Source organism: Vigna angularis, chromosome 1 (genome assembly GCF_016808095.1).
Source record: "Vigna angularis cultivar LongXiaoDou No.4 chromosome 1, ASM1680809v1, whole genome shotgun sequence".
NCBI lineage: Eukaryota > Viridiplantae > Streptophyta > Magnoliopsida > Fabales > Fabaceae > Vigna > Vigna angularis.
In genome coordinates, this window is record NC_068970.1 from 14,984,705 (window position 1) to 15,010,288 (window position 25,584).

Genomic DNA, 25,584 nt, shown 5'->3' on the forward strand with positions numbered 1-25,584 from the left:
TAATACTTTAGGTAAGAAGTCACATGCCGTCTTGGCGTAAACAAAATCCATCAGTGGCATTATTACACACCTAACATCGTCCTAGTACATAAGTCAATTGAAGTTCATATATTAGTCCCAACACAACTTATGAAGGACAATTTATTAAGCTAAATCTGTAGTGGGATCATCCTAGCAATACTTAAATAGCAATTTGACCGGCTTTAAACATGGACATCTCCCTAGCCCTTTGACAAGTTTGGAAATTTAACAAACCAATATCTTAAATATATATATTCAGAAAGACCCAATGCAACTTTCAATCAGATTGACTAAGATGGAGTAACAGCAGCTAGTTTCATACATTAGGCCAAATGGATGCAATGAATGTCATTTTTCAATATTTTAGATGGTTGTTGTTGAAGTGTAACCACATTGAAGCTTAAAGCACAGTTTAGGACATAAGTGATTGGTGGTGGTGAGTATGAAACATGACAGTCTTTTCAGATATGCCACTGTTCACTTAGTTTAGCGGCCACATTACGCATTGACCTAGCAAGCCAAGCAAAACAGAAATTAGCACAATCAGGTGCAATTTAGGCAGGGAAGTGTGGTTGATGTATTTCAATTTGAATGTATGCTGTGCCTGAGATATCACACGAGAGCATAGGGAACCAAACTTAGCTTTTGAACCTATACTTAATCGGAATTACTTACCATAAGAAAGCCAAGAAACATGCTTCCCAACATCAACTCAATTTATACAACTCAATGTGTTCAATTGTACATTTGAACCTGCACAACAATTTCCATACATTTTGAACCAAGCAATACATACAAATCATCTTTATTTCATTCAACTGCTGAAAATGAACTCTAATTACTAATGATTCTTTCTTTAAGCAGAGAAATAATCCTACTCAGATGTTAAAAGATTTGTGCTGAAAGAGCATAATAATTTACACTAAACTTGGCCATATCCATCAAGTTGCTGTAAATACTAATAGTCAGACAAGTGGCCATGAAATATAAACTTCCAAAAGGTGCTGATCATTTGAAACTAGCCAGATTATGATTAACATTGACAAGCCTTTACATTAACTAAGCTATCACTGGGACTGGTTTCAGAGTTCTCAGTTTACTCCATAAGTACTTTAAGAGTAATTAATAAAGTTGGCACTGGATATAAGTGAAAGAAAGAGGAGCAATGGGTGACTGTATACAGAACTGAAATTGGAAGCTTAATTTCATGAATCGCAGAGCAATACAAAAAGAAACTGCAATTCCTTATCAAACAAACACACACAAAAGAACAATATCTGAATCGTTAATATTACTGCATTGACGAATCATCATTATGAAGTTCGGGGTAGGAGGCCAGCTCTGGATGGCCATAAACCGAAAGAGGCAACCATACAAGCAGTTGGTTCTAAGCTCACAATCGAATCTGACAAAGCACCAAATGAGGAAAAGACAAAAGATAAAAAAAAAAAAAAGAGAGAGAGAGACTATGTGATTGGCAAAATGCAGCGAGGGAGAATTTTCCTCTCTCACGAAATACACATAAGTTTTCGTTCTTTGAACGTTTTATGTATGTTGGCAAAGGGCACAGAGCGTTTGATATATAAGCTTACACAACAGGTGAGAGAAAATCAGAAACCCAACCCAATCCAAGAACAACAAAAGTAAGCCTTCCCTCTTTCTGTTTCTCCGTCATTCCTATACAGTCCAATTACTGTAATGAACTCCCTCCAATATCCACGGAAATAGAATAAAATCAAAGTAAATCGGTGCAACATAAAATAAAGAAAGAAATACCCGAAGATGCAGGGTCGGTTAATAATGGCTTTATGAAAAGGCACAGGAGAAAAAGAAACGGCTTCGTGCGAATCAATCAATGAGTCGTAACTTTGGACCTCTTCTTTGCTTCGCTGTAAAGCACCACCCCCATGATCGTGATTCCGAACCCCGCCATTCCCATAACCGTCACCGGATTCCTGAAAATCAAAACCGAAACCACCGCCGCCACGGTGGCTTTGGCATTCCCCAACACCTGAAGCGTCAACGCGCTGGTGTGCTTCGTCACCAAAAAGTTGGTCAAGTTGACCAAATAAGCGACGGTGGCATTCCCAAGCAGCAAGAACAAAATAAAGGGGTCTCCCCTGGCTTTCTCCACAGTGTGAGCGAACACATTCCCTTCGATGTAGAGTGTAAAGGGTAACAGTATGAAAGCCGCCAAGGGAGCCATGTAGAGAAGCAAGTTCATGGAGTGAAGCTTCTCCGCTTCAGAGGTCAAAAGAATCCCCTGAACCACTGACTTCAAAGCTCGACCAGCAGTTGAACCGACACACACCAAAAACCCGAATAGATGAAACAAAGGCTCGCTATTGCTAGCAACCACGATCCCAAAGACAACGGGCAAAAGCGCCAGGTAAACCTCCGCGGTTTCCTTCTTGCAGGTGATTACGAAGGCGAAGATGGCGGTGAAAAACGGCGTCGTCGCGCCGATGGCTTGGTTGAAGGAGACGGGAAGGTAGCGGAGCGAGGTGTTGCCGCAGACGACGGAGAAGCAGAATATGGCGCTGAGGGCGAGGATCTTGAGGAACTGCTTCTTGGAGTGGATGTGTTGGAGGGGAACGATTTCGAGAAAGTTGATGGAGGCGTAGGAGTAGGCGGCGCAGGATAGCATGTGGAGCATTGTGAGGAAGATGGGGTAGCGGTAGCCGTAGAAGCTGAGGAGGTACTTGTTCAGGAGGAGGACGCCGATGTTGGATAGGTACCACGACGCAATGATGAGGGCGGTAACCACCGTCGGCGAGAGTCCTCCGCCGTTGGATCCGAAACTGTTACGGTGCTCCCCCGGCGGCGTGGGCGGAATGTCGAGCACCTGCTCCGTACTGTCGAGCCTAGGATTGCTCATTCGACGCGTGGTCCATGTCTGCGCCTCCACCATCGCCGACAGCACGGTCCGCCTTGGGGGATGCTAAGGTTTTGTTTGGTCTGGTTTGGTTTTTGGCGGCCAGATCTGAAGGGAAGCAGAGTAAGGCGATGGTGTTGTTGGGAGGGAGAGTAATATTTGATCGCAGGATGGGGTGGGCGATTTTGGAGCGTTGGATGAAGATTGGAGGGAAGAATAATAAATAATTAAAGAGGGTTTGGTTGAGTGTTGAGGTGGGCCATGGTTGTTTTTGTTTCCCCAAAGATGGATGGCTTACACACCTTACATCCTCCGTTTAGTCTCTCCTCTGCACATGTTGAGGTTCCCTGTCGGTGTTCTATTCTCTAACATCTTGATAACGATAACATCTCCTCTCCTTTTTTTTCTTACTTCTTTCTTCCATTTTTTATTCACATACTATATTCTAATCTAAGATATGCTTCCTTCATTAACAATTATTTCACCTTTTATTCTTCCAATTTTTAGTCCAATTATATTATTTGCATGTTCTTTAGATCTCTCGTTCAAAATTCAGTTATCCCTAAATATTACAACAAACTAAAAATCCTCGTAACTCTAATAATCATCAATTGATTTTCTCTTGGATCTAAGAAGTCAACGAGTTTTAAAATCCTCTAATCGAAATTTAAAAAAAAAACATTATTTTTCGTGGAAAAAAAACATGAAACTAACGATCTAAAGCTTTAGTTTTTTTTAATGGATTTAGAATGTGAATGTAAGATTGTAAGATACGAGATGCGATCTCTGTCCCGTTGATAAAACGGTCTGCTTATGATATTTGAAGATAAGCGTAAGTTAGTGTGGTATTTTGTTGTGTGGGCTTAAAACAAAATATAACGCGTCTATTGGTGTTTGGATTTTTTTGAATAAGTTTTAAGCAACACCTTTGACTGCTGCTCTAAATTTCAGGACTCTTTTTACAACGTCATTTACTTTGATTCCGTGACTTTGCACAAAATCCGGGTTTCACCACTATAACAAACCACTCCAACTACAACTTAACGTTTCTAATTACACCTTTCCTTTATGGATTAAGACCTTCAAAAATACATTTACTTATTAAAGAAATCTTTAAACAATATACTTGCAGCTATTGCTCACGCAAGTTTAATACTTTTATATTAATTATTAAACATTGATGTCACCTGGTAAAAGAAAAATATTCTTATTAGTTGATCATTTTCACAAATTAATAAATTAGTGTTCTCATAAAAATTAACAAATCATTTTTATTTAAATAAATTAAACTTTTGTTCTCATGTCATTGTCTTTAATACGCAACATTTGTATTTATTACAGCACTTTTCGCGATACACTGGGCGTATTAACTCTTCAATTGCTTCCGATCATGTCTGAAGAGAATTGATTAATTAATTAATAGTGCAGACAGAGTATGGCAAGTTCAATATTTTAGTTCTGATTTTTTTGAACGCCGTGAAATTTTTCTGAGAGTGAAATGCCAATGCTGCATTCTGACGATCAAAGAATAACCGAATCTGAAAGTTTTCGCATATTTTGTAACTTTCAATGGATTAGTTGCAAGCTTCAAATATTTTATTGCTCATCGTTTAATACAGGGTCTGGTTAAGATTAAAAAAGTAATAATTACTCTACTATATATGAAGATTATTTTAGGCTTTTTTTCCTTTTGTCTTTCCCCGAGTTTAGGTTATAATTAGTTATTCTTTTTGGGATTATATTTAGGTCTAAATAAGTACTTCATAATCCTTAATTATGTTCATTGTTGTTATGATAATTAATTATTTGATTGATAAAGGCAAATATGAATGATTTTCGTATTACACTCAATTGCTCCCGGAAAGAATTCTATATTTTCTACAACATACCAATTTGGTATTGGAATTGGTGAGATACCTATTAACATCGTAATAAAAGATAATGATACATTGATACAGATTTTTTTAAATACTTCGATATAGTATATTTTTTCATTAGGACTAGAATATGTTACCATAATAACAAATAAATAATAAATTAAAATATGTTACCCTAATAACAAATAAATAATAAATTACTAAAAATTATATTGTAGGGAAAATTGTTAAAATATTCTATTAAAATACTTTTTTATTTATTTTAAAATTCACATTATTTATGTAGCTAATTGCAAAAAAAAAATAGAAATAGAGAGATATACGAAGAAAATAATTTTTTTGCTGTTGATAATTGAAATATTAAAATATGGCCTAATCAGATTATACTCTATGATACTCGGATGAACTTGAATCATGTATGTTACCTAGGTTTAGTAGAATTTTTTTTAAATCTAAAGTGTTTTGGCAGGATTTAGAATCCTAATCTAAAACATTTAAAGTTGTCTGTTTCGATGTCCAGTTGTGCAGACTTCTCTCTTCTTCTTGTCCAAACTGCGGGAAATGGTGTCTAAAAAAGATATTTCGACACTTAAATCAATGAACTGATCGATACCATCGGTCGATCATAAACTCAATAACTCTTCTACACCTTTATCATTCGGTTGGTTACGAACCCATAGTAACATAAAAAAATATAATAATATTGTTGTTGGAAGTGGTTTTCTAGCAGATGAAACAAAGAAAAAATAGGTAAATGTTGATAGTGTTATAAAAAGTCATCCCGAGGACTAAAAAGTAACGGTGTATAAGGAAATAAGAAAAATAAATTTGGAATTGAAATGATCAGATATATTTTCGTTTATGTTTGAAGTTTTATGTAAGATTTTAACGTCCATGAAATTCTCACGACAATTTTTGTCTGGAGTTATGTATATAGAAGTTATGGTAGAAATAACTTTTGTCTTTCAAAAATGGAAGAGTTTAAAACGCTTTTAGCATTGTGGGAAGACATGATCTCAAAAACCGCCAGAGAAAGTGTGACCACACGACTGGAGTAGGACGATGGAAGAAGATGAGGAAGGACCACCAACAACTTCCGTATTTTACACATCCCAATGGAGGTGTAAGAAGAAAACACAGGGTACAAGAAGAAATCCCCCAGTTCAAGAATTTGCAGATTTGGGCCAAAAAAGCCTCGTTAATGAGCCCAAAAATAACAATGTGGAAGTGATTCAGCATCTTCTTGGTGAAGCCAAAGTGTAAGCTTCAATGGCTACGAATGTTCGCGTTGTATGTGGTGCGCTGAAAAGGTTCAGTCGGCCTCACGCCTCCAATTGGGTTTGGAAGAAGAAAGTTTTCTGCTGCAAGATGTCCACTGAGTCGCCTTCCTTGACTCACACCATCACACTGCCTAATAAACCCAATGAACCTGTTCATATTGTTGCTGCTCCCGGCGTCTCCCATTCTGATTTCTGGTCATCATTTATATTTCCTCTTCTTCTACTGCTTAATTTTGAATGTGAAAGAAACGTAGATATAATCAAATACGATCCTGTTTATTTGCTTTAAAATTTTAAAAGAATCTAGAAGGTTTCATTCGGTTAGGTGCTATTTTTTATTGGTTCCCGTGAGAAATAATTGTAAAAGAAGATTGACATGCATGCATGTCGTTGTTGTTTGAAAGGGGTAACTTGTTTCATTTTGTGTGTCTCGAGTCTGATAACATTAGGTAGCTGGGGTCCTTTAGGATTGTTGTTCACGTTGCCCTCCTTGCAGGAATGCTGTTGAATCATCTTTACTCAAGCAGTGGTTGCATAACTTGCAAACTGACAATGGGATTCTAGCTGATGGCACCATGACTCTGAGACAAGTTCTAGTTCAGGTAATCAAAGATATTTAGCTAAAACTTTTGATGAATGATAATCTTGTTCGTGAAAGAGGTTTTCTCTGCATTACTCTATGGTGTTGGATCTGCATCACATTGGTTTAAAATTTGTGAATATTTCACATTTAAGACGAAGGATTGGAATCTAATAGCGAAACCAAACACAACGTGCATATCTCAGTCGAGAATGCATGACAAGAAACTTAATTGATGTTTTACTCTTTCTTTTGAGGCTTTAACTAGGATTGTAATCCATAGAAGGCAGTCATTCAGAAAATATATTTTTTAAAGCTTTCGTAGACTATCAAGAAGCATATGTGATCTGATATGAGGCTGAGTATGGGTGAAGGGCAATGATCTTGCCTCTGACGGCTGAATTTTGAAGGTCTCCTTCACTTTGGTGATAGATGGAGTAATGAAGGAGGAGGGAGGCATAACGAAACCTCCATGACACATCGGCACTCAAAATGAAGGTAACTGGGCAAGTATATGCTCTGATGACCATAATTGGGTTTCCTAGCCTTGCTTTTGTGGAGGAGTTGCAGTGTCCAATTAGAAGTCTTCCTCCTTGACCTAATAAGTCTGGAACATGGCTGTAGTTTCCCCTTAGACAGTGTATCTATACGAGATAATAAATCTAGTGGCCATCTCTTTAAGATTAATTGGGAAGATGGGTTTGGTCCTATTGGATTTTGGTGCTGCTGAGTCTTGGATTGGTAATTTTGCCCTGAACAATATCGTATATTTTATCATCTTAGAATTTGTTACGAGGGAATTTAAATAAAAGGATATTTACATTGTATTCTTCGTTTATTCATGTTTCCTTATAATTAGAAAAAAATCGGTGCAATTGTTTTATATAAACAGGGAGTTGACATGTTTGGAAAGCGCATTGGGTTTCTCAAGTTTAAAGCGGACATTTTTGACAAGGAAACGGGGAAAAAGGTATGAGATGGTTTGCATAAAAGCTTTTCAATACACACACACATTGAATAATAGCACGCACATTGTCTTGACATTGTTTATAAAAATTATTTAAATAAATGCACTACAATATCTGAGGGCAAGCCTTGAAGCAGTCATGAGGTCTTTGATTTGTGAGCTGGAGGATATGGATTCATTCATATCTTGGAAATAGCCTCTCTGCTTCTGTGGGTATAACTCTGTACATATAACATCTCAGCCCCAATTAGGTGCCCTTTTTGTTGTGCTACACCTTGCAATCTCACATAAGTTTGGGCTTTGTGAGATTATCATATGCTTGGAACAGCATTGTACGTTCACACACATCATGTGTTTGAAAATACATGAGGGATTTGACCTGCCTGTAGTAATCTCATGGCCATGTATCAAACACATCCGCTTTAGGGATTTAAGATGATTAAGACCTTGGACTTGCCGACTGTGTTACAAATATTTAACCACTTCTATCATCTATATTTAGTGCTCCAATGCTGATCTCGTTCCTTTATAGTAAAGTAAACCATTATTAGATTCCAGGCATTGTCTTTGCAAGAGGACCAGCTGTGGCGGTGCTGATACTCCTGGAATCAGAGGGTGAAACATATGCTGTTCTTACGGAACAGGTAGATGCTGGTTCCTCGCAGCTTTTTTTGGTTTTTGGTTAATTAGATATATAACTGAATCTTTATGTTATGACTATTCTTATTTATAAGCCAAGGGTGCCTGTTGGAAGAATTATTTTGGAATTGCCTGCCGGAATGCTGGATGATAACAAAGGTGATTTTGTTGGAACTGCTGTTCGTGAGGTCTATTTTTCTCTCCCTCTTATCCAGTCCTTTTTATACATAGCAGTGCTGAAAGTGCACGTTTTCTGGCCTTTTTACTTGTTTACCCGACATTTTTATTCACCTTTTCTAGTAATGTATATGTCTTAAACTTTACACGATTTCTTGTATTTATGACTTTGATAGGTTGAAGAAGAGATTGGTATCAAGTTAAATGTAGAAGACATGGTTGACCTCACCGCTTTCCTTGACTCTACAACTGGATGCAGAGTTTTTCCCTCCGGGGTGTGTTTCTGAGACTTCTGTCTTTTGATCTTATTGCTTTTTCAAATTTCATGATCCTGCTGTGCAAGTTTTGTTAATGGCAATGAATAGTTTAGTATCATATCGTTGTTATGTTAAGATGTTGCATTTAGCAAACAATTAAGCAGTTTAATTTCTGGTCATTTGAGGTTAATATAGTCTAACTGTATATTAATAAACCTTGCAGACAAGCCTTATACTGCTACATACTGAAAATAGTTTATTAGTCCATAAATTTCTTCAAATGATTTGCTCCGAGTAAACTTATCAAATAAATTGACTTCTAAATGTGTCAAAATTATTCTTAAGAAACCATTGAAACTATCACTGTATTTGTTTATACATTTAGCTGATAGAGTTTATCCTTACTGCTTTTATCGCTTGGAAATCTAATTTTCATCTTTTTTTTCGTGACAAGGGAGGATGTGACGAAGAAATCAGTATTTTTCTTTACAGAGGGCGCGTTGACAAAGAGATAATCACACAACTAGAGGGAAAAGAGACTGGCCTTCGTGAACACGGGGAGCTAATTAAGGTACGCGTAGTACCTTACAAGAAACTCTGGCACACAACAGCGGATTGCAAAGTTCTGGTGGCTGTTGCACTGTTGGAAATGGCTATGAAAGAAGGGCTATTGCCAACTTTGTCTACTTAATTAACTAATAGAAATAGAAATATATAAAAAATAGTTATTTTTACGAGTCTAACAATATCCGTGTTGCATATTCTACCTAACAAGAAGAATTGATTATTATTGTTGTGCTAGCACTATTTGGACCTCGCCAAGAAATTCTTAGTTGTACCATAACATTTTTCGAACATAACATTTTATCATGGAAAGTATATTTAAAAGACTGTTTTCCTATTGTTTATCTTCTAATCAAATTAGTGAAGCGTTTCTAAGGTTCTTACTAAAAGGGAAAAAGACCGAAGAAGATTATTGCTGAAAACTTCTGTATTCACATTTTGTATTTCTTCATCAAAAGGTACAATATATATACATATGAAGGATGACCTAATAGGATAAATAAGGAAAAAATAATTACAAAATTGTCCTATATACAGCTCACTACACGGTAGTACAATTTTCTGTTATGCTACCCACAACACTTTTTATTATTTTCATTTTGCATTTCTGTTTTGGCCTAATTTTGTAACGATTTGAGCTTTTCTTAGTTTAGCCCCCACAAGCTGGAGGTAGGAAAATGTTAACCAACTCCAGATGAAAAAGCCTTGGGGGTAAAGCTTTAGTAAAGATGTCAACCATTTGATGGGAGGAGAAAACTGGTAGTAGTTGCATTAAATCTGCTTGAGATTTTTCACGAGCAAGATGACAGTCAATATCTAAATGTTTGGTGTGTTTATGAAATGCTCGATTGACAACAATGTGAAGGGCGCTTTGGTTGTCATAAAATAGCACCACAAGCTTGGAACAAGTGATTTTAAGATCATGGAGTATATAAGACCGTCATTGGAATTCACAGTTCACAGGTGGTGGATGCAAGAGCACGATACTTAGCCTTATAAGAAGAACGGGTCACAATGTTTTGTTTCTTGATTTTTCATGAGATTAAAGAATTTCCAAGAATGAAACAATAACCAGTAGCGATGAGAAACAAGGCAAGTTGCCCAATCAACATCACTAAAGCCAAGTATTTGGAGAAAAGAATCTTTGTGAAAAAGTATACATTTCATTTTTTGTGTTTTAACGAATTTCAAAATTTTTTAAAGAATTTTTTAGTTTTGAAATTCATTAAAAAGAAATGTAACCTTTAAGAGTATTTTCAAAAAATTAGAAATGCAGAATGAAATGTTTATAGGTACGTGAAGAAAAAACAAAAGAGTCAATAAATAACAAATAATTATGAGATTCATAGAAACGATAATACAAACTATTATTACTTCCTACACCTCCTTGTTTTTCTTCCTACACCTCCATTAACTATATTTTATTCTTTATTAAAAATATTAAAAACCCTAAAATTCTAATTTTGTGTAAGTTGTTACTTTCTACACCGCTCTTTTTTTTTCTTCATGCACCCCCATAAACAATATTTTATCCTTTATTAAGAAAATATTAAAAACCCTAAAATTCTAATTTCACATTCCTTTCCTTCCTAACATCGCGAAATGTTCTACACCTTCCTCCCTCATACTTCATTTTCTTCTTTTACACAAAGTCGTCGTGTAGGATTGAAGACGAAATTCTCACTTGTGATGAGAGGTGAAAGGTTGAAGAAGAATGAAAATTTGGAGAAGAATAACAATTGAAAAGAAGTTTTTGGGTTATTTAAAAAAGAAGAAAAGAACTTTCAAAATGAGTGTTTTGAAAAGTATTTATGAATCCAAAAATATCATTTTGAAACATCCATTTCAGAATATATCTTTTTTAATACTTTAGAATCACTATTCCCAAAGGTATTTATGTGTATATATGTTGATGATTTTCTCATTAGAGAAAGTAATATTAGAGAATTGAACAATTCAAAAATTTTAATGACTGAAATCGAAATGACAAACCTTGATAGATTGAGGTATTTCCTTGGGATGGAATTTGTGGAAAAAAAGAAAGGCCTGATACTGCACTAAAAGAAGCATGCTAAATACTAAACAAGTACTTGTGTAACAGGAGACCATATATATACTTCTCAGTGAGAGTTCTCTCAAAAAGATTTATGCAAAGAGGGTGTTACGATACATAAAGGGAACTTTAGATTTTGGGATCTTGTTTCCTAAACCTGATCAAGTGAATAACAAGTTGTTAGTGTTATTCATATGTAGATTGGTGTGGTGATAGTATTAATAGAAAAAGCACCACCACAGGTTGGGTGTTTATATTCATGGAAGCACCAATTTCTTGATAGAGTCAAATATATAACAGGATCAAGTGTTGCTTATCAAGCTGCGTAATTGAATTCTACCATGAGTGAAATGGATATTGAGATAGAAAAACTTATTCAGTTGAGGAGCAAACATATAGAAAGTAGATTTCATCAATCATTTGAAGAATGAGAAATTTAAGATGTTGAAAGAGGAACTAGGCATTGTTAGTGGTAATACTTGAATCAAGGAAAGATGTGTATATTTTTGAGAGTGAATAATTACTTATTAGAGAGTGTGTTTTTCCTTTCTCTAACAACAAACTGTACTTCACAACCACTTTTTAATTGAGAATCATCGATAAAATATGCTGTGTATATTTTATAAATTCTTATATCAAATAAATAAACAAGGAATTATGTTAAAAGAACCTGCAACCATACACAATAATCCTAAACTCAACAATTTTTTACTACACTTTTTTATTATGCAATTTTATTATTGTCCAACAATTATTAAATGTCTAAAATAACTCGATAATTTATGTCAAATTAACATCCATCTTAACCAAAAAAAATAAGTTCATAATTCTGGAGAAGAAACTCAGTATAAATCAAAGACAGATGAATTACTTTCCAAAAGAGGTATGCGATCTTCAAAATATAATATTGCTGATGGGGACAAGACAACTAAATAGCAATGCTTTGCTTTCAGTGAATTACTCTGTCAGACCTTGCTGGATACAAAATCCTTATCCGTGGCATCCCATATAGTGGTGCCATCACACGTACAGAGCTTTTTATAGTTCTCGCCCACTCCTGCACTTCTGGCAATTACTGCAGCAGTTATACCATGTTTTGTTTTATCTTCAGTTGCATATACCACCATAGATCTTCCAATAAGATCTGCCACCCTCAGTTTTTCTTTGACCCCAGTGTAGAAGGCATCACCATTTTCATTGGCTTCTAGTGTTCCCAGGTCGCCAAGTGGCTGAAAAATCCAATCAAGCATGTCTCGTTATGTTTGGTTTGGAATCTAAATTTCGAAAATATTTTTTTTATAAATTAACTTTACTGTTTTGAACCCAACATGAAAAATACGGTTTGAATTGACTTTTTTTAATCAGATTGTGCTTGAAACACTAAGAACGATAAAATTATAGTAACTTCATAATACCCACTCTATCACCCATATTTAGGATATATTAAATCTATTAACTAAGAACTGCAAAATTGCCAATTTCAACTGTTAAAACTAAAATCCGCTGACATCCAACAGAATGTGAACGAGCTTGTTTGTACATGACCAACATAAAGAAAGACTTTAAATCATAGTTCATATTTTCCAACTTCCAACCACAGAATTTAATTTATAAATTGTATCAAAATATTAAATTATTTGACGCAACATTCTTTTAAGATTTCTAAAAATCACCATTCCTCTATCAGTAACAACAGAACTCAACCAAAAAAAGGTAAGAGTACAACAAAAAAACTAGACCGACTGCAAGGGACTCAAATCACCGGCTTCATTTCCTGCTCAAAAACTCTATCCCTCCAATTAAATAGTGATACTCAATTAAAACATCCACCCCATTTAATTTAGTATAACTTTGTTTGTATGAACAATTTTATATTTATTTTAACCTTATAAAATTAATTTATAAAATAAGATTTGCGTAGTTATATATTATAATATTTTTAGCTAATGTAGGATCTTCATCATGTTATAATATTGTGTCATTAACATTCTTATCTAAAACATTATTTCCTGAAATGAGGAGCCGACACATACTGAAATACTAAAAACCACCATAGACGGTGAGGTAAAACCTGTGGAGTATCGTTGTTGGCCCCCTAGTCTCTCCCTCAACGACAGCCTATGCAAGCTCGTAGACATGATGATGTAGATCATGGGCCTAGTGCTAGTTAGTCACTGTTGCAAGCAAAGACAACCACAATCCACTTTTTGATATACCATTTTCTAACCTTTAGATTTCCTCCCTGAAATTTATCAACATGTTTTCTATTTCTCTTCGATCTCATACTGCAGATTGTACTGGAAGAAGCATCACTCTCCACTCGACTCGCCCCAAATGCAACTGCACTCTGGTTGCATCTCTTATCGAAATTATTTTGTAAACTTAATTAAGAAAGAAAGGAATTGATACTACTGCATGTGTGAGAAAAAGAAGAAACTGAATAACCCCCCCAAAGGCAGTTATTCTTCCGTGAAACTTAATTAAAAATAAGATGGATTTTCAATTGACGTGTCATAATTAGATACAAGGGGCAGAGTGTGGAATTATAATAAAAAAGACAGGTCATGCATCAATACAAGACTACTCAAGTACTGACAAAGGGGCAGAGAATGCATTATTCAATTTGGTAAAATAGGCTTTTGTTCCACTCAAAAAGGCTATCGAGGGCCTCAGTCTAGTCAGCCCGGGATAATAGGAACTGGCTTTGAAATTTCCAGAGTGTGTTGCATATAGCTTCTTTTTATCAACTCTGTATATCCCAATTAATCTGTGTCCGCCCAAGGAGGTTCAAGGGCTGACCTCCTTAAAACTTAGTCATTGGATTAGTCCAAATCAACGGGTCAGATTATTTTGAGTACCCAGTCTCAAGCCAAAGGAACGAAGAGACCTGCATTAATTAGTATCAGCCCTAGGAAGTTCAGGGGCTGATCTTCTTAAAACTTAGTCATTGGATTAATCCGAATAAACGGGTAGGATTATTTTGAGTGTACAGTTTTAAAAGTATCTAGTGTAGCCTAAGGATTTTTTTTTTTAGATATTCTATGTGCATCTTCCTTCCTAAATACTTGGTAATCAATGGCTGGGACTAAAGCATAAATACTTGCTTGTATAGGAACTAAAATACATAGTTTCCATGTATACGGACGGACTAAGACACAAATTGTGGGCAAGTGTGAAAACCAAATGAACATTTAAGCCTAGAAGAAATATGTCTAAACCATGTAAAGAAAAGAGAAATTTAACGGTATGTGGAAAATCATACCTCTTTGGTGTTTTCCTCATTTATCGGATTGAATATTTTACCAGTGCTTGCTGCACCTCTAGTCAGATCTCCGAACTCATTAATAGACCAACCGTGCTTTCCTGGTGACAGCCCACTAAAGTTGGCTTCAATCCTAGCTAGTTCCATGTTTACTTGAGCCAGGCGAACAACACCAAAAATATCTGGACCTTTGAATTCGGAAACAGCAGCAGATATCAAGAAATCTGAAAGGCAAAAAAACGATTTAACTAAATCGGATGTTATACGAAAGCTGAAACCATGAAAACAGAAGTAAAAACTTATTGCTGACAGTCATATTACTCGAATGAGTCCCTTAAGCACAAGTGCCGCAATGTGTAATAAATGATATAACAGCATAATTAAAAACAAGGAAATCAGGAGACGCCATACAACTAAATATTTATTTAAACTGTATCTGCTGCAGTCTAAGCTAAGCAAAAACAAGGTTATTCCAAATTGGGGTTGACAAAGAGAATGTAACAGACAAAGAGCCCAATTCATCCCGAAAACAACATTCTGCTGAAACAGAAATGGACCACAATGCACATCCTGCTACCTCATGTTTTTGCATTTAAGAATATAGTTAGAATTCTTCTAGAATATGATGAGTTGTATAGTGGTTATGCTCTTGTACTATTTTCTGTTTTTTTTTATTCCTTCTTATCCACGTGTTATAGCAGTATATATGGTGTACCTTTCTTTCATCAATATACAGGGAATTTCCTTTCCAATATCTTCTCTTTCTCTTTTTGTTTTTCCCTTTTATGTTATCAAGAGCTTTTCTCTAAAATGTCAGGCTTAGCTTCCAATACATCCAACCCTAGGTTTGATGGAAATTCCTCAAATCCACCACCTGACCCCTCCCAAAATCCTTCCCGTCCATTTTACATCCACCCTAGTGAAAGTCCCTCGTCAGTCATTGTTTCACCAGCTCTCGTTGGCAAAAATTACCATTCATGGTCTCAATCACTTCGCATGGCCCTTGTCTCCAAAAACTAAATGGGGTTCCTCAACGGCTCCATTCCAGCACCCAGTGTCATAGACCCGTTATTCCCTCAATGGGAACGATGCAACACACTCACCATGTCATGGCTATTGAATCTCGCCTTCCATAGCTCAAAGTGTGATCTAACCTTGATAGAGCTATTGATATTTGGAGCGATCTTTGTGAACGCTTTTCCCAAAGCGATTTACTCCGCATTGCAGAACTTCAAGAAAAAATTTACGCCTTCAAAATGGGCACTCAAAATGTCATTGATTACTTCACTGGCCTAAAGGCCCTGTGGAAAGAACTGGACATTTTTTGCCCAATGATTGCTTGTGGATGTTCTGCAAAAATGTTCCATCCGCAGGATTTCATCATCAGGTTCCTTAAAGGTCTTGATGATCCTTTTTCGGTGGTTCGGTCTCAAGTACTCCTCATGGATCCCCTACCCTCTTTGAATCGATGTTCATTCAACATGAACGCCAACAACCCAACACCAATATTTCCACTAATGAGCCTAACTTGGTTGCCAATGCTGCTATGAACAGATCTCGAAGCACCACTTACAAAGCCAACTCCTCCAAAAAGTGTAGTTATTGTCATGGCACACAATGGACATGTGCTATAGCAAGCATGGTTATCCACCAGGTCATCCTCGCTATCTCGGTAGACCAAAATTTAATCCTCGAGTTGGTTCTTCAGCGAACAGCACTGTGGTGATGCTTTTCAGGTTGAGGAGAAAGAAAACAATGAGGGTTTCAGTCAAGACCCAGGGCTTAATCTCACTAGAGCCCAATTTCAGCATAATATTGTTTTTGGGATGAATTGGGCTCTTTGTCTGTTAGAATGTACAAAGAAGTCACTACAAGTAGGGGAGAAACAATGAGAGTATGATAGATGAATACACAAAATTTAGTGAAAATGTGAAATCAAATACCATCGTACCTCACCTTGTTCAAGAAAATACTACAGTTGTTTACAACTTTATTTGTATAACAAATTATGCTGCCTGCTGTGAAAAAATCAAGCAGTGTTCTTCATTCTTTACCCACATATTGATGGTATACGTATTATAAAAGCACCGATAGCTCATATTTCACACATGACTTTTCTGGAGTCTCAGAAAAACAGAGGGTGGGGGTCGAGAGGATCCAGTTTAAACTATTTTCTTAAGTCAAGAGGCAATAAGACTTTGATTGAAGAGTTGCTTTTACTCTATTATTGCTTAAAATTGACAGTAAGAGCAAACAGAAACCCTATATAAGATATTCTACTGCTTCAGTAAAATAAAAGACAAAACAGACACAATAAAAATGGAATAATGTAGGAATAAATAGCAGAGAGAAGCAGTATCCCATGTAATATGATCATTACCGATATTCAGAGAGGCTTGAAAAGGTTTCCCGATATGGGTACGAGATTGTGAAACCTTAGATAAATTTATTTTAAAAAGAATGGTTCATATAACTGCTCCACCCCTCCAACTCTGTTTTTTGTTGCCATGAACCAAATTGGACTGACGCTCAATAGCACATTGAAGCTGAAATTCACATTTCTGGTACTTCTGTTTACTCCGCAACATCATTTATGAAGGAAAGAAAGTAAAAAAAATGATCGATGTAACAAATAATCAAAAAAAAGGATGCAACACTAAGCCCAAGAAGGGAAGAATCGAATCAGGGTCTCATTTGAGGATGGGGAAGGGTAACTCAGCCACTGGCAAACCTTGGTTGAAACATTCACAACTTGGAGAAGTGCTGGCATCACCATTATCCAAGTCATGAAAATGCCTGCCAGTTGATCCGAAAATCTTTCCCTCTCCCTCCAAGAGGTTGCCTTTGGGAAGCAGCCTAGGTTCCAGTATCATCAGAACCACAGCCATAGTGAACGTGATGTTTGGAAAAAATTGATCTTCGAGGAGCTCATTCTCGCATCGTCAAAATCCGAAGAGAAGATTTTGGAGTATCATGCAGACAATATGGCTTCCTCCATCATGGTTACAAGCCATTGGAGTTGAGCCAACTTAAGGTCCCCAGCGAGAATGATCTATATTTTGCGCTGGCCAACTCCTTATTTCCAATTTGGAGAAAGTGCTGGGTTCAGATCCATATGGGGAAAATGTGAGAAATCGAGAAAGAAAGGATCAAGAGGGAGGGATATCTTGGAAAAGAGAAAGACAAAGCAAAAAATTCTGAACTTTCAATTTTAAAATAAATATATCTTAACATTCAATAATTGTTTCCCATAGTGAGAGACATCCTCAAGCCTCTGTTTGGAGTGGAAACAAACAGGGGCCAAGTCTCCCAACCTAGCATCAACCCAATACATATATGAAGTCATATACTTATAGAAATAAGGTGATTGAGTCCTTTTAATTGGAGAAAATATAACAAATGTATCTATCATCAAGACTCATAAGTAAATTATCCAAAAATGTTGAAAATAAAAGCTAAAGCTTCTAAATTTGACTTTGTGTTCGTTTGTTGTAACAGACTTGGAACCAAAAATGTGGAGACTAAGGAATATACTATTAGGTATACAAGTTGTATGCCTTAGTATGTTACGAGTTTTTCAAAGAAAAGGAGCTTACTTCTCTCTCTGCGACAGTGAAAGAAGTAAACGAACTACCGTGACAAGGATGTAGTTTAAATACAAACTCAAGTTTTAAGAGGTGAAAATAAACATCCAACTTCATAATTATCACACTCATTCCTCCAAATAAACAAAATAAAGAGTAAACCACTAACATTATTTTTGCAGATTTTACAGTCTCATGTAAGATGATTAACTTAGAAAAGGTAGTACTCTGCATCAAAATGATTTTGGTAAAATTGACTTTGAAATAAACTCTACACTAAAATGATGGGGATGTGTTTCCAAATTAATCTCACTCACATTTTTTACTTTGAAAAAGTCCCAGCGAGTGAAATTGGTTTTGGGCGCTAACAAAGCACGAAAGTCGTTAAGGAAAGCTTAGCATTACAAAATTTACAATTCAAACCGTGACAAAGCACGAAATTGACTAGCAAACCTTCCGGTATTCCTTGTCCAATTAACCGGGCTTTTCTACCAGTCTGCTCCAAGGCTTCAGTCATGGTCTTAACCGGCGTTGAACCAAGAATCCTTACAACCTGATTGCTCAAGTCCACCTCTACGTTCTTAACTCCTGAAAAAAAAATGCGAGGAGCCAAACAACGTGAACCAAGAAATCTATGGGGTGCTTAAAACCAATAGAATTGTGAATTGATATAATTTAATGTCAGCAAATCAGCTCAAAATAAACCCGTTCTGTTCTAAAGTTCCTCTACTTATGTTAGGGTTTACCTAGTCTCATGGCATTCAAGTGTGTACAGCCTGTGGGAATATCTTCCTATATAGAAGTCCCCCTTAGCTCATTATTGGAAAGTTTTTAATTGTTTCCATGATCTTGTCTAAAATCTTGGGGACAGAAGACTACGACCGTATTTGTTTCCCCTCAATCACTATCCAAATTGTGGGGAGAAGTACATTATATTTCACGAGAACTTATCTTATTAAGAGAAACTGGACATGGGCTAGGCAACGGTAACTACTGTAGCTAATGCACAATATACCTCAAATCCTGTCCTATAAACTTTGATCGGTTGGAGGTTACAAACTCCAATTCCATTCATTCATGGTTCCAAACACGTTGAATGCAGAAAATAAATTACACAAGCTGGTCCAAGCACTTAACGAAACACTTACCATTAATCTCGTGCAACTTATTTTTGACAGCATTAACACAACCTTCGCATTTCATATCCACCATGTACTCCGTCTGACCTCACAAGAAAACAAAATTAGGAACTAACTAAGAATTTGACTTAACCGAGCCAAATAGCAAAGAGAGAGAACATCTAACTGACCAGTAACTCGGGCAAGACGGCATCATCAGGCTGCGTGAGAAAAGAAGGGAATTATTAAATAGCGGGGAATTAAGTAATTGAGAGAAAAGTAGGAGAGATAAGAATGAGGAACCTGAGAAGAGAGTTTGTGATCCATGTGGAGAACAGAGGGAGGGGTAGCAAGTGTTTTGAGAAGGCCGAATCTATTGGAGGAATTGGAAGATTCGGAAGAGCGAGAGAAAGAGGAAGATGACGATGATGAAGAAGATGAAACAGAAGAGAAGGCGAAGGCTGCAGGAATAGCTGCTACAGCAGTTGCTGTTGTTGCTACTGACCTCAGAAATGCCATTTTACTCCAACTATTCCTTCTTTATTTATTTATTACACAGAACAAAACGCACTCAGGCTGGTAGGTAGCTAGCTACCTCTATGTTTGTTTCATGCCACTTCATTCCAGATGGATCCACACTTCTCCACCTTTCAAGTAGTTTTCACCTCCACCACTTTCGTTTGGATTTTATGTTTGGGTCCATCAAAATTGGCTCAGGCCTTTTCTTCCTACACCCTTATTATTACTAACTGCAGCCCCATATTAAAATAAAAAGACTGAAACACCCTCACTCCTTACACCACATCAACATTCTCACTACCTTCACCGCTCCCACCATCACCCTGCATCTCCATTCCCTAGTGTAGATGAAGAAAAGGAAGACAGGGAGCTCGTTCAAAAAAACTTATTCGGAAAAACTGACTCCAAAAAAGTCATTTTCACTAAGTAAAAGGTTTATTTTAAAAGAATAGGGATGCAGGAAGAAAAACTATTGGCTAAAGGCAGACCACATCATTTGAGCCCTAAACACACTGTTCAATGCATGGTTTTTTCTAATATTTATTTTCATCGAATTTTATGCATATAAATTCAACAAATATTAATGATCACTGTGCTACCTCGAAACAGTTTTTCTATTATGAATGCATAACCAGTTTTCCTGAAAAACATGTGCCTCGGTAGGCATTCAAAGTCATCATTTTTATATTTTTTAAATATTCAGTCTTGTATACCATTTTTATAAACCTTCTTGGGGTATGTTTCTAGAAGTCGTCCATTATTGAAGTATTAACACACTGATTCTAGATTTACTGATTCAACCTTGATTTTAACAAAATAATATATAAAAGTTTTAACGTTCAAAACAAACGTAAGAATAAAATAGTTCATAATATTTATATTTAAGGTTCAATAGTATATAATAAATTATTTGAAAGCAATAAATTTCTTGAACAATGACAAATACTTTACTTTTTTACCATTTGATTTATAATTCTTAAAAGTCCAAACCATTAAGAACCAAGTTTTCATCTATCTTTTTTTTTAAAATTATTGTATTTATCGATTTTCAAATTAATTGAACTCGATTTTGTAGTTTAAATTAACCCATTGGTCCAATCCATTCTTATTTCATAAGTAGGGGCATTATGTTTCTTTCTTCACTCCTTCAAATTTCTCCCTTCACCCTATTAAAAAGGATTTTGTTACTCTAATTTTATGGCTTATCATTTAATTTACATATACATAAATATTTATATATTAGGCGACAATCATAAACATAACAGAATAGATGTGACGCTTTCCGTCCTCTGTATTAAATATGGCCGGTAAGGTCAAAATTAGTAATATTTTTAATATATCTGTCATTTTAATTTGAATATAAAAATATATAAAACAAAATAATAATTTCAATCTATTTATATAAATAATATAAAAATTTATAAACACTTATATAATCTTTTTAAACTATTGGGCACCTTATTTACCATGGGCCCTCAACCATGGCACCCAGACGAGTTAGCTGAAAGAAAACTGGGGAAGAGCTTGTGAAGTTAAAATAATAATAATAATAATTCATAATAATAATCCAGTGTATACAGACTGTGCAACCAAAAGCACGACAAACAAGTGTACAAACAAAAAATTGACAGAAGAATGAATGTCCATTCTGTAAATAAACTATTTTACTCAATTGAATCATAGGTTTCTAACGAGGAAAAAGAACACGAAAATACAATGAAATGAGTGAACGGTACAAAGATAAGTTGAACATAGGAGATAGGAGGCTCCAAGGCTAAAATGCCACCTTAATTAAACAGCATAGATACCCAAAATAAGAGGAGGAAAGAAATCCCCGTGAATGTTACTTTGCCTGCTCCTGATTCACCTGCTCCAGGAGTCGCTGCAAGGACAAAATTCAATGTTTATGAACCAAGAAAACAAATTCTACTTTACAAACTCCAAATTTCAGCTACTTGGAAATTTATTACAGATGTGTGGTTCACACGAAAGTTCATTTCACAATTTATCATTTTTTGGTTACTATTGTGTTCGACCGAAGGTTCGTTCGTGCCATGATAGCCCTCGTGAAAGATAGTGGGTGAGAAAGATGAGAAAAAGAAATTGCATGTTTACGCTTTATGATTCTTCTGACTTAAATCCAAGCTCATCAATGAATACTGTACCACATCTATTATAATATGCATTTCAAAACTCTATTTCTGGTAGGTAGACAAGAATACGCGTCATTTTGGCCATTTCCCAAATGACATTTGACTATCTCATTTAATTAAATTTTAATCATATTTATCAATTCAAAATTAACTTTACCAGATTATTTTACTAAATTCTAAACTGCACTCGGTGATTGGCAGGATTTACGGAGAAAATTCAGAGCAGGGAGCAGCGTGTATTGTTTTTCTTCTTTTTCTCAATAGGCCAAATATCTTTAAATGGTATTTTTTTCTGAAATACTTTAACCGTAAAAAATTCTTCAATAATTATTAAAATAATTTGCAAATTTATCTTTCAAATAATAAAACATTCGTCGGTCAGATTATCTGAAACGTATGTTCATGAAGGTGATGAAAGTCTATAACATCTCTATTAGTATTATCTATCGTTTTCTGTTGAATATTATTATCTGGCACTCCATAAACAAAGCACATAAGAAGAAATTAAATTTGCCGATGTTGAAAGACGTTTTTACCTGGAGGTGCCCTTGAAGCGGGAGCAGGAGCTGAAAATTAGGAAGTAGAATAACAGAACAAAATTAGTACTACAAGCAACCACAATTAATGCACTCATCTGAAAACACACTCAATGACACCTATCAAAATCTGAAAGGCTATGAACAGAAACTCTGGACACTGATGTAATTTCTCGGACAAATTCTTGAAATAGATAAATCAGAAAATAATTATAAAACATGTGAGTCCTATTTAGAAACTAAATTATATATCAAATACAACTTTAAAAAAAAATAAAAAAGTGAAGTTGTAGAAGAACACTTTTTCAAGATAATTTTTTTATAATGTTTTTACCATTTAGATAATTTTAAAAAAAATAAATAAATCATTTTCGTAATAAGTTGTCCCAAGGACTCAATTTGTTGAAAATCCACCAAATTTAGTAGGAAGATTAGAAGCGAGCAATACATAAACGCACACAAGAAAATGAAAATTAAAGTGGAGAGAAGCGAGAAGAAAGTAAATAAGTTGAAAAAGATGTAAATATGAATTGAATTTTTTGAACGGAGTCCCAAAATAGGCATAGAAACAAAAGATATATGTACCATTGCAGTTGGTGAGATCACTGGTGACGCCGCAGCGGCGACTGAGACCGAGAGCACTGTCGATAGAGATATTGAAAGTTTGAAGCAGGCCAGGGGTGTAGAAAAGGTTGCAGAGGCAAGCGAGTTCGTTTTCTACGGTTAGCTTGAGTGGGTCGCAGCAAGAACTGGGTGGGGTGCCGGTGGAATTCAAGTAGTCCATGCACGGAATCAGCTCTTGGGCGCAAGTGCCGGTAGTTCCAGATTGCGCCTCTGCCAAACTCATCGTCAAGGCCAAAACCACCACCAACGACAGCAAACATTTGCATCCACCCATTTTTTCTTGTGTTTCTTCCCACTCCAACGATCGATCCTGTATGTGGGAAATTTTGATTTCCGTGTCTGTGGAGTATGATCTCCTTTTCCTCTCTCTCTCTTTCTCTCTCTACGGTTCCTTTTGGGATTGTTATGTTAGGTGAGAGGTGCGGTTCTTTTCCTGCTTTATAGATCCTGTTGTTGCCTCGCTGGCACGATTTTTATGTACGCTATGATGAAATTCATGATTTATTTTTCTGCTGCAATATTTTGATGAAATTGGTTTTTAATAAATTTTATATTAGAGTTGAAATGTATATGGTGATGTGAGAAATTATTGGTGTTGTGAATTGGCCATATTTTATGTGGATGACAAGTCCACCAACTTTCGTTCTACGCGTCACTTCATCCTATAATTATACGTACATCGTTATTTCTTGAAACAATTTCAAACAGTGTCATTTTATGAAGTTTGAATAAATTTATACATAGTATACTTTTTTTTTAATTTCTATTTTGTAATTTGTCTTTACAGTTCAGTTTTTAATAATACGTCATTAATTCATCAGTAGATAATAATTTTAGCTAGTTCTTTATAAATAAAGATGAAAATAAGTAATTTCGGTAATAAATATAAAAATGTTATTCATCAAAAGGTTAAAATGAATATAATATGATTTTAAAAAGACTAAATCAACAATTTTAACAACACATATATATTATAAAAAAAATCTCTAGAAAGGAATTACAGTAAACTGCAGAATTCGCATAAGCTACCTTATTAGTATTTATCTTAGGATGGTTTAGATAAGTTGGTTAAGTAGGATAAACAAGATGTTAATTTTCTTTTTTACATATATTCGTTTTTAACGGATAAAAAAATTGTATTAACATTTATGAAATTATGTAAAATTAAAATTATTAGTTATCAAAGAAGGCATTGAATAATATGGTGACACTAAGCAGCGACCCATTAGCAGGATTGCGTCCGGACTGAGATTTGACTGGGCTTCCTTCTTCGTTTTCATACATTAATTACTCTAAAAGGTCCCAAAAAATTGCCAATTTTTACAAGGATCTTTTGAGGGATTAGGTCCTCTGAAACTTGGAACAAAACTGCATGGATCTCGGCCATTGTTTTAATTTAACATGTGATAACTATAGTATATCAACGGTGAGATTTGTAACTGCACGGATGTAGTTATGCTTTCGAATTACAGCGGATCGATTTCCAGTTTCGGAGTCATAATTTAATAAACATTAAAACCTATTGGATACTAAAACATTGTGAATGGACCATGGATTTGAGAAAGGAGATTAGGTTTTGTTGAGTTGATACTTCCAGCACATTTGTGAGTGAACTCCTTTCCAGTCATTTGCGACTCCACTTGAGTTTCTAAAACCCTCCTCTGAAAAAAATAAAAAATCAGAATCTTTTATTAACATTATTGCAAATACATACTTTTATAACACAAGCAATTTCAATTTTCAAAAATATGGTACCATTTCTGTAAATAAATTGTTATATATTATATAGTATTTGTTGATGATAATCAAGTTGAAAATTTTGACAATTATTGTATGGATAGAAAATAAATGTGTTAAGATAAGGATAACCGAGAAGAAGAGTTGAATATAAACATTATTAAGATATCAGAATAAGAAGCTTCACCAGGATAAAATAACAAAAAAAAAGTTTAAATGGAAGCAGAGAAATATTGAGAGAAGAATAATTGAAGCAAATATTAAATAACAACAGGTGATATACATTTATTTAACACACAATAAATATCATAAAGAAATAAATATTTGTATTTAAAAAAATAAAAATAATAATAATAATTTCAAATGAGTGTAAAATTTTTATGTATATCAAAATATATTATTTAATATTAAAATTAATTCAATGAAAAGTGAATCAATAAGAATATTTGATATTTACACAAGTAGTTTAAGACAATTATTCAATTTATGTAATTTTTTTATTTTATTATATCAAGTAACTATTATAATAGAAAGAAATATAAATAAATAAAACAAACATAAATAAAATGTGAAAAATTGCATGTATAATTTTAAACATTATAATAACATCGCGAACTGAAAAAAAAAACACAGTATTAATTTCAATAATTTAGATCGTAACTTTTATTAATTTATTTTTCTCGTTTTTATTCTATCTTTTAATAATTTATTTTCTGCGATTTACATCTCTAACTCTCTCTCCATCCTTATATATTTTTTTT

The 25,584-nt window shown here is 35.0% G+C and overlaps 4 protein-coding genes across 8 annotated transcripts; 1 reads left to right on the forward strand and 3 right to left on the reverse strand.

The window, feature by feature from the left end:
- Positions 1–245: 245 nt before the first annotated feature.
- On the reverse strand, positions 246–3,301 carry LOC108342710 (probable sugar phosphate/phosphate translocator At1g12500). Of its 3 annotated transcripts, XM_052878797.1 has the most exons (3): positions 1,798–3,301; positions 697–774; positions 246–531 (listed from the first exon to the last, which is right to left on the reverse strand). In XM_052878797.1, exon 1 carries the CDS (start codon positions 2,930–2,932, stop codon positions 1,874–1,876), a length of 1,059 nt encoding a protein of 352 aa, XP_052734757.1. In that variant the 5' UTR covers positions 2,933–3,301; the 3' UTR covers positions 246–531; positions 697–774; positions 1,798–1,873. The 3 variants fall into 3 exon arrangements, with proteins under 3 accessions (XP_052734757.1, XP_017435997.1, XP_052734760.1); XM_017580508.2 differs by lacking the exon at positions 697–774; XM_052878800.1 differs by lacking the exons at positions 246–531; positions 697–774 and adding an exon at positions 1,287–1,426.
- A 2,617-nt stretch (positions 3,302–5,918) lies between these two features.
- LOC108342720 (nudix hydrolase 14, chloroplastic) lies at positions 5,919–9,574 on the forward strand. Its single transcript, XM_017580516.2, has 7 exons — positions 5,919–6,248; positions 6,550–6,655; positions 7,526–7,603; positions 8,152–8,244; positions 8,335–8,427; positions 8,593–8,691; positions 9,128–9,574. The coding sequence occupies exons 1-7, from the start codon at positions 6,043–6,045 to the stop codon at positions 9,362–9,364; spliced, it is 912 nt and encodes a 303-aa protein (XP_017436005.1). The 5' UTR covers positions 5,919–6,042; the 3' UTR covers positions 9,365–9,574.
- Positions 9,575–11,994: 2,420 nt separating this feature from the next.
- Positions 11,995–20,159, reverse strand: LOC108342700 (copper chaperone for superoxide dismutase, chloroplastic/cytosolic). Of its 3 annotated transcripts, XM_052878805.1 has the most exons (8): positions 19,558–20,159; positions 19,446–19,475; positions 19,285–19,357; positions 18,590–18,724; positions 14,553–14,776; positions 13,518–13,637; positions 13,362–13,447; positions 12,382–12,519 (listed from the first exon to the last, which is right to left on the reverse strand). In XM_052878805.1, exons 1-7 carry the CDS (start codon positions 19,771–19,773, stop codon positions 13,409–13,411), a joined length of 837 nt encoding a protein of 278 aa, XP_052734765.1. In that variant the 5' UTR covers positions 19,774–20,159; the 3' UTR covers positions 12,382–12,519; positions 13,362–13,408. The 3 variants fall into 3 exon arrangements, 2 of the variants coding, with proteins under 2 accessions (XP_017435985.1, XP_052734765.1); XR_008249802.1 differs by having other exon boundaries at positions 12,457–12,519; positions 13,362–13,637; XM_017580496.2 differs by lacking the exons at positions 13,362–13,447; positions 13,518–13,637 and having other exon boundaries at positions 11,995–12,519.
- Positions 20,160–21,305: 1,146 nt separating this feature from the next.
- On the reverse strand, positions 21,306–23,505 carry LOC108333619 (non-specific lipid transfer protein GPI-anchored 7). The gene is made up of 3 exons (XM_017569093.2): positions 23,048–23,505; positions 22,463–22,492; positions 21,306–21,655 (listed from the first exon to the last, which is right to left on the reverse strand). The coding sequence occupies exons 1-3, from the start codon at positions 23,358–23,360 to the stop codon at positions 21,561–21,563; spliced, it is 438 nt and encodes a 145-aa protein (XP_017424582.1). The 5' UTR covers positions 23,361–23,505; the 3' UTR covers positions 21,306–21,560.
- Positions 23,506–25,584: the final 2,079 nt, after the last annotated feature.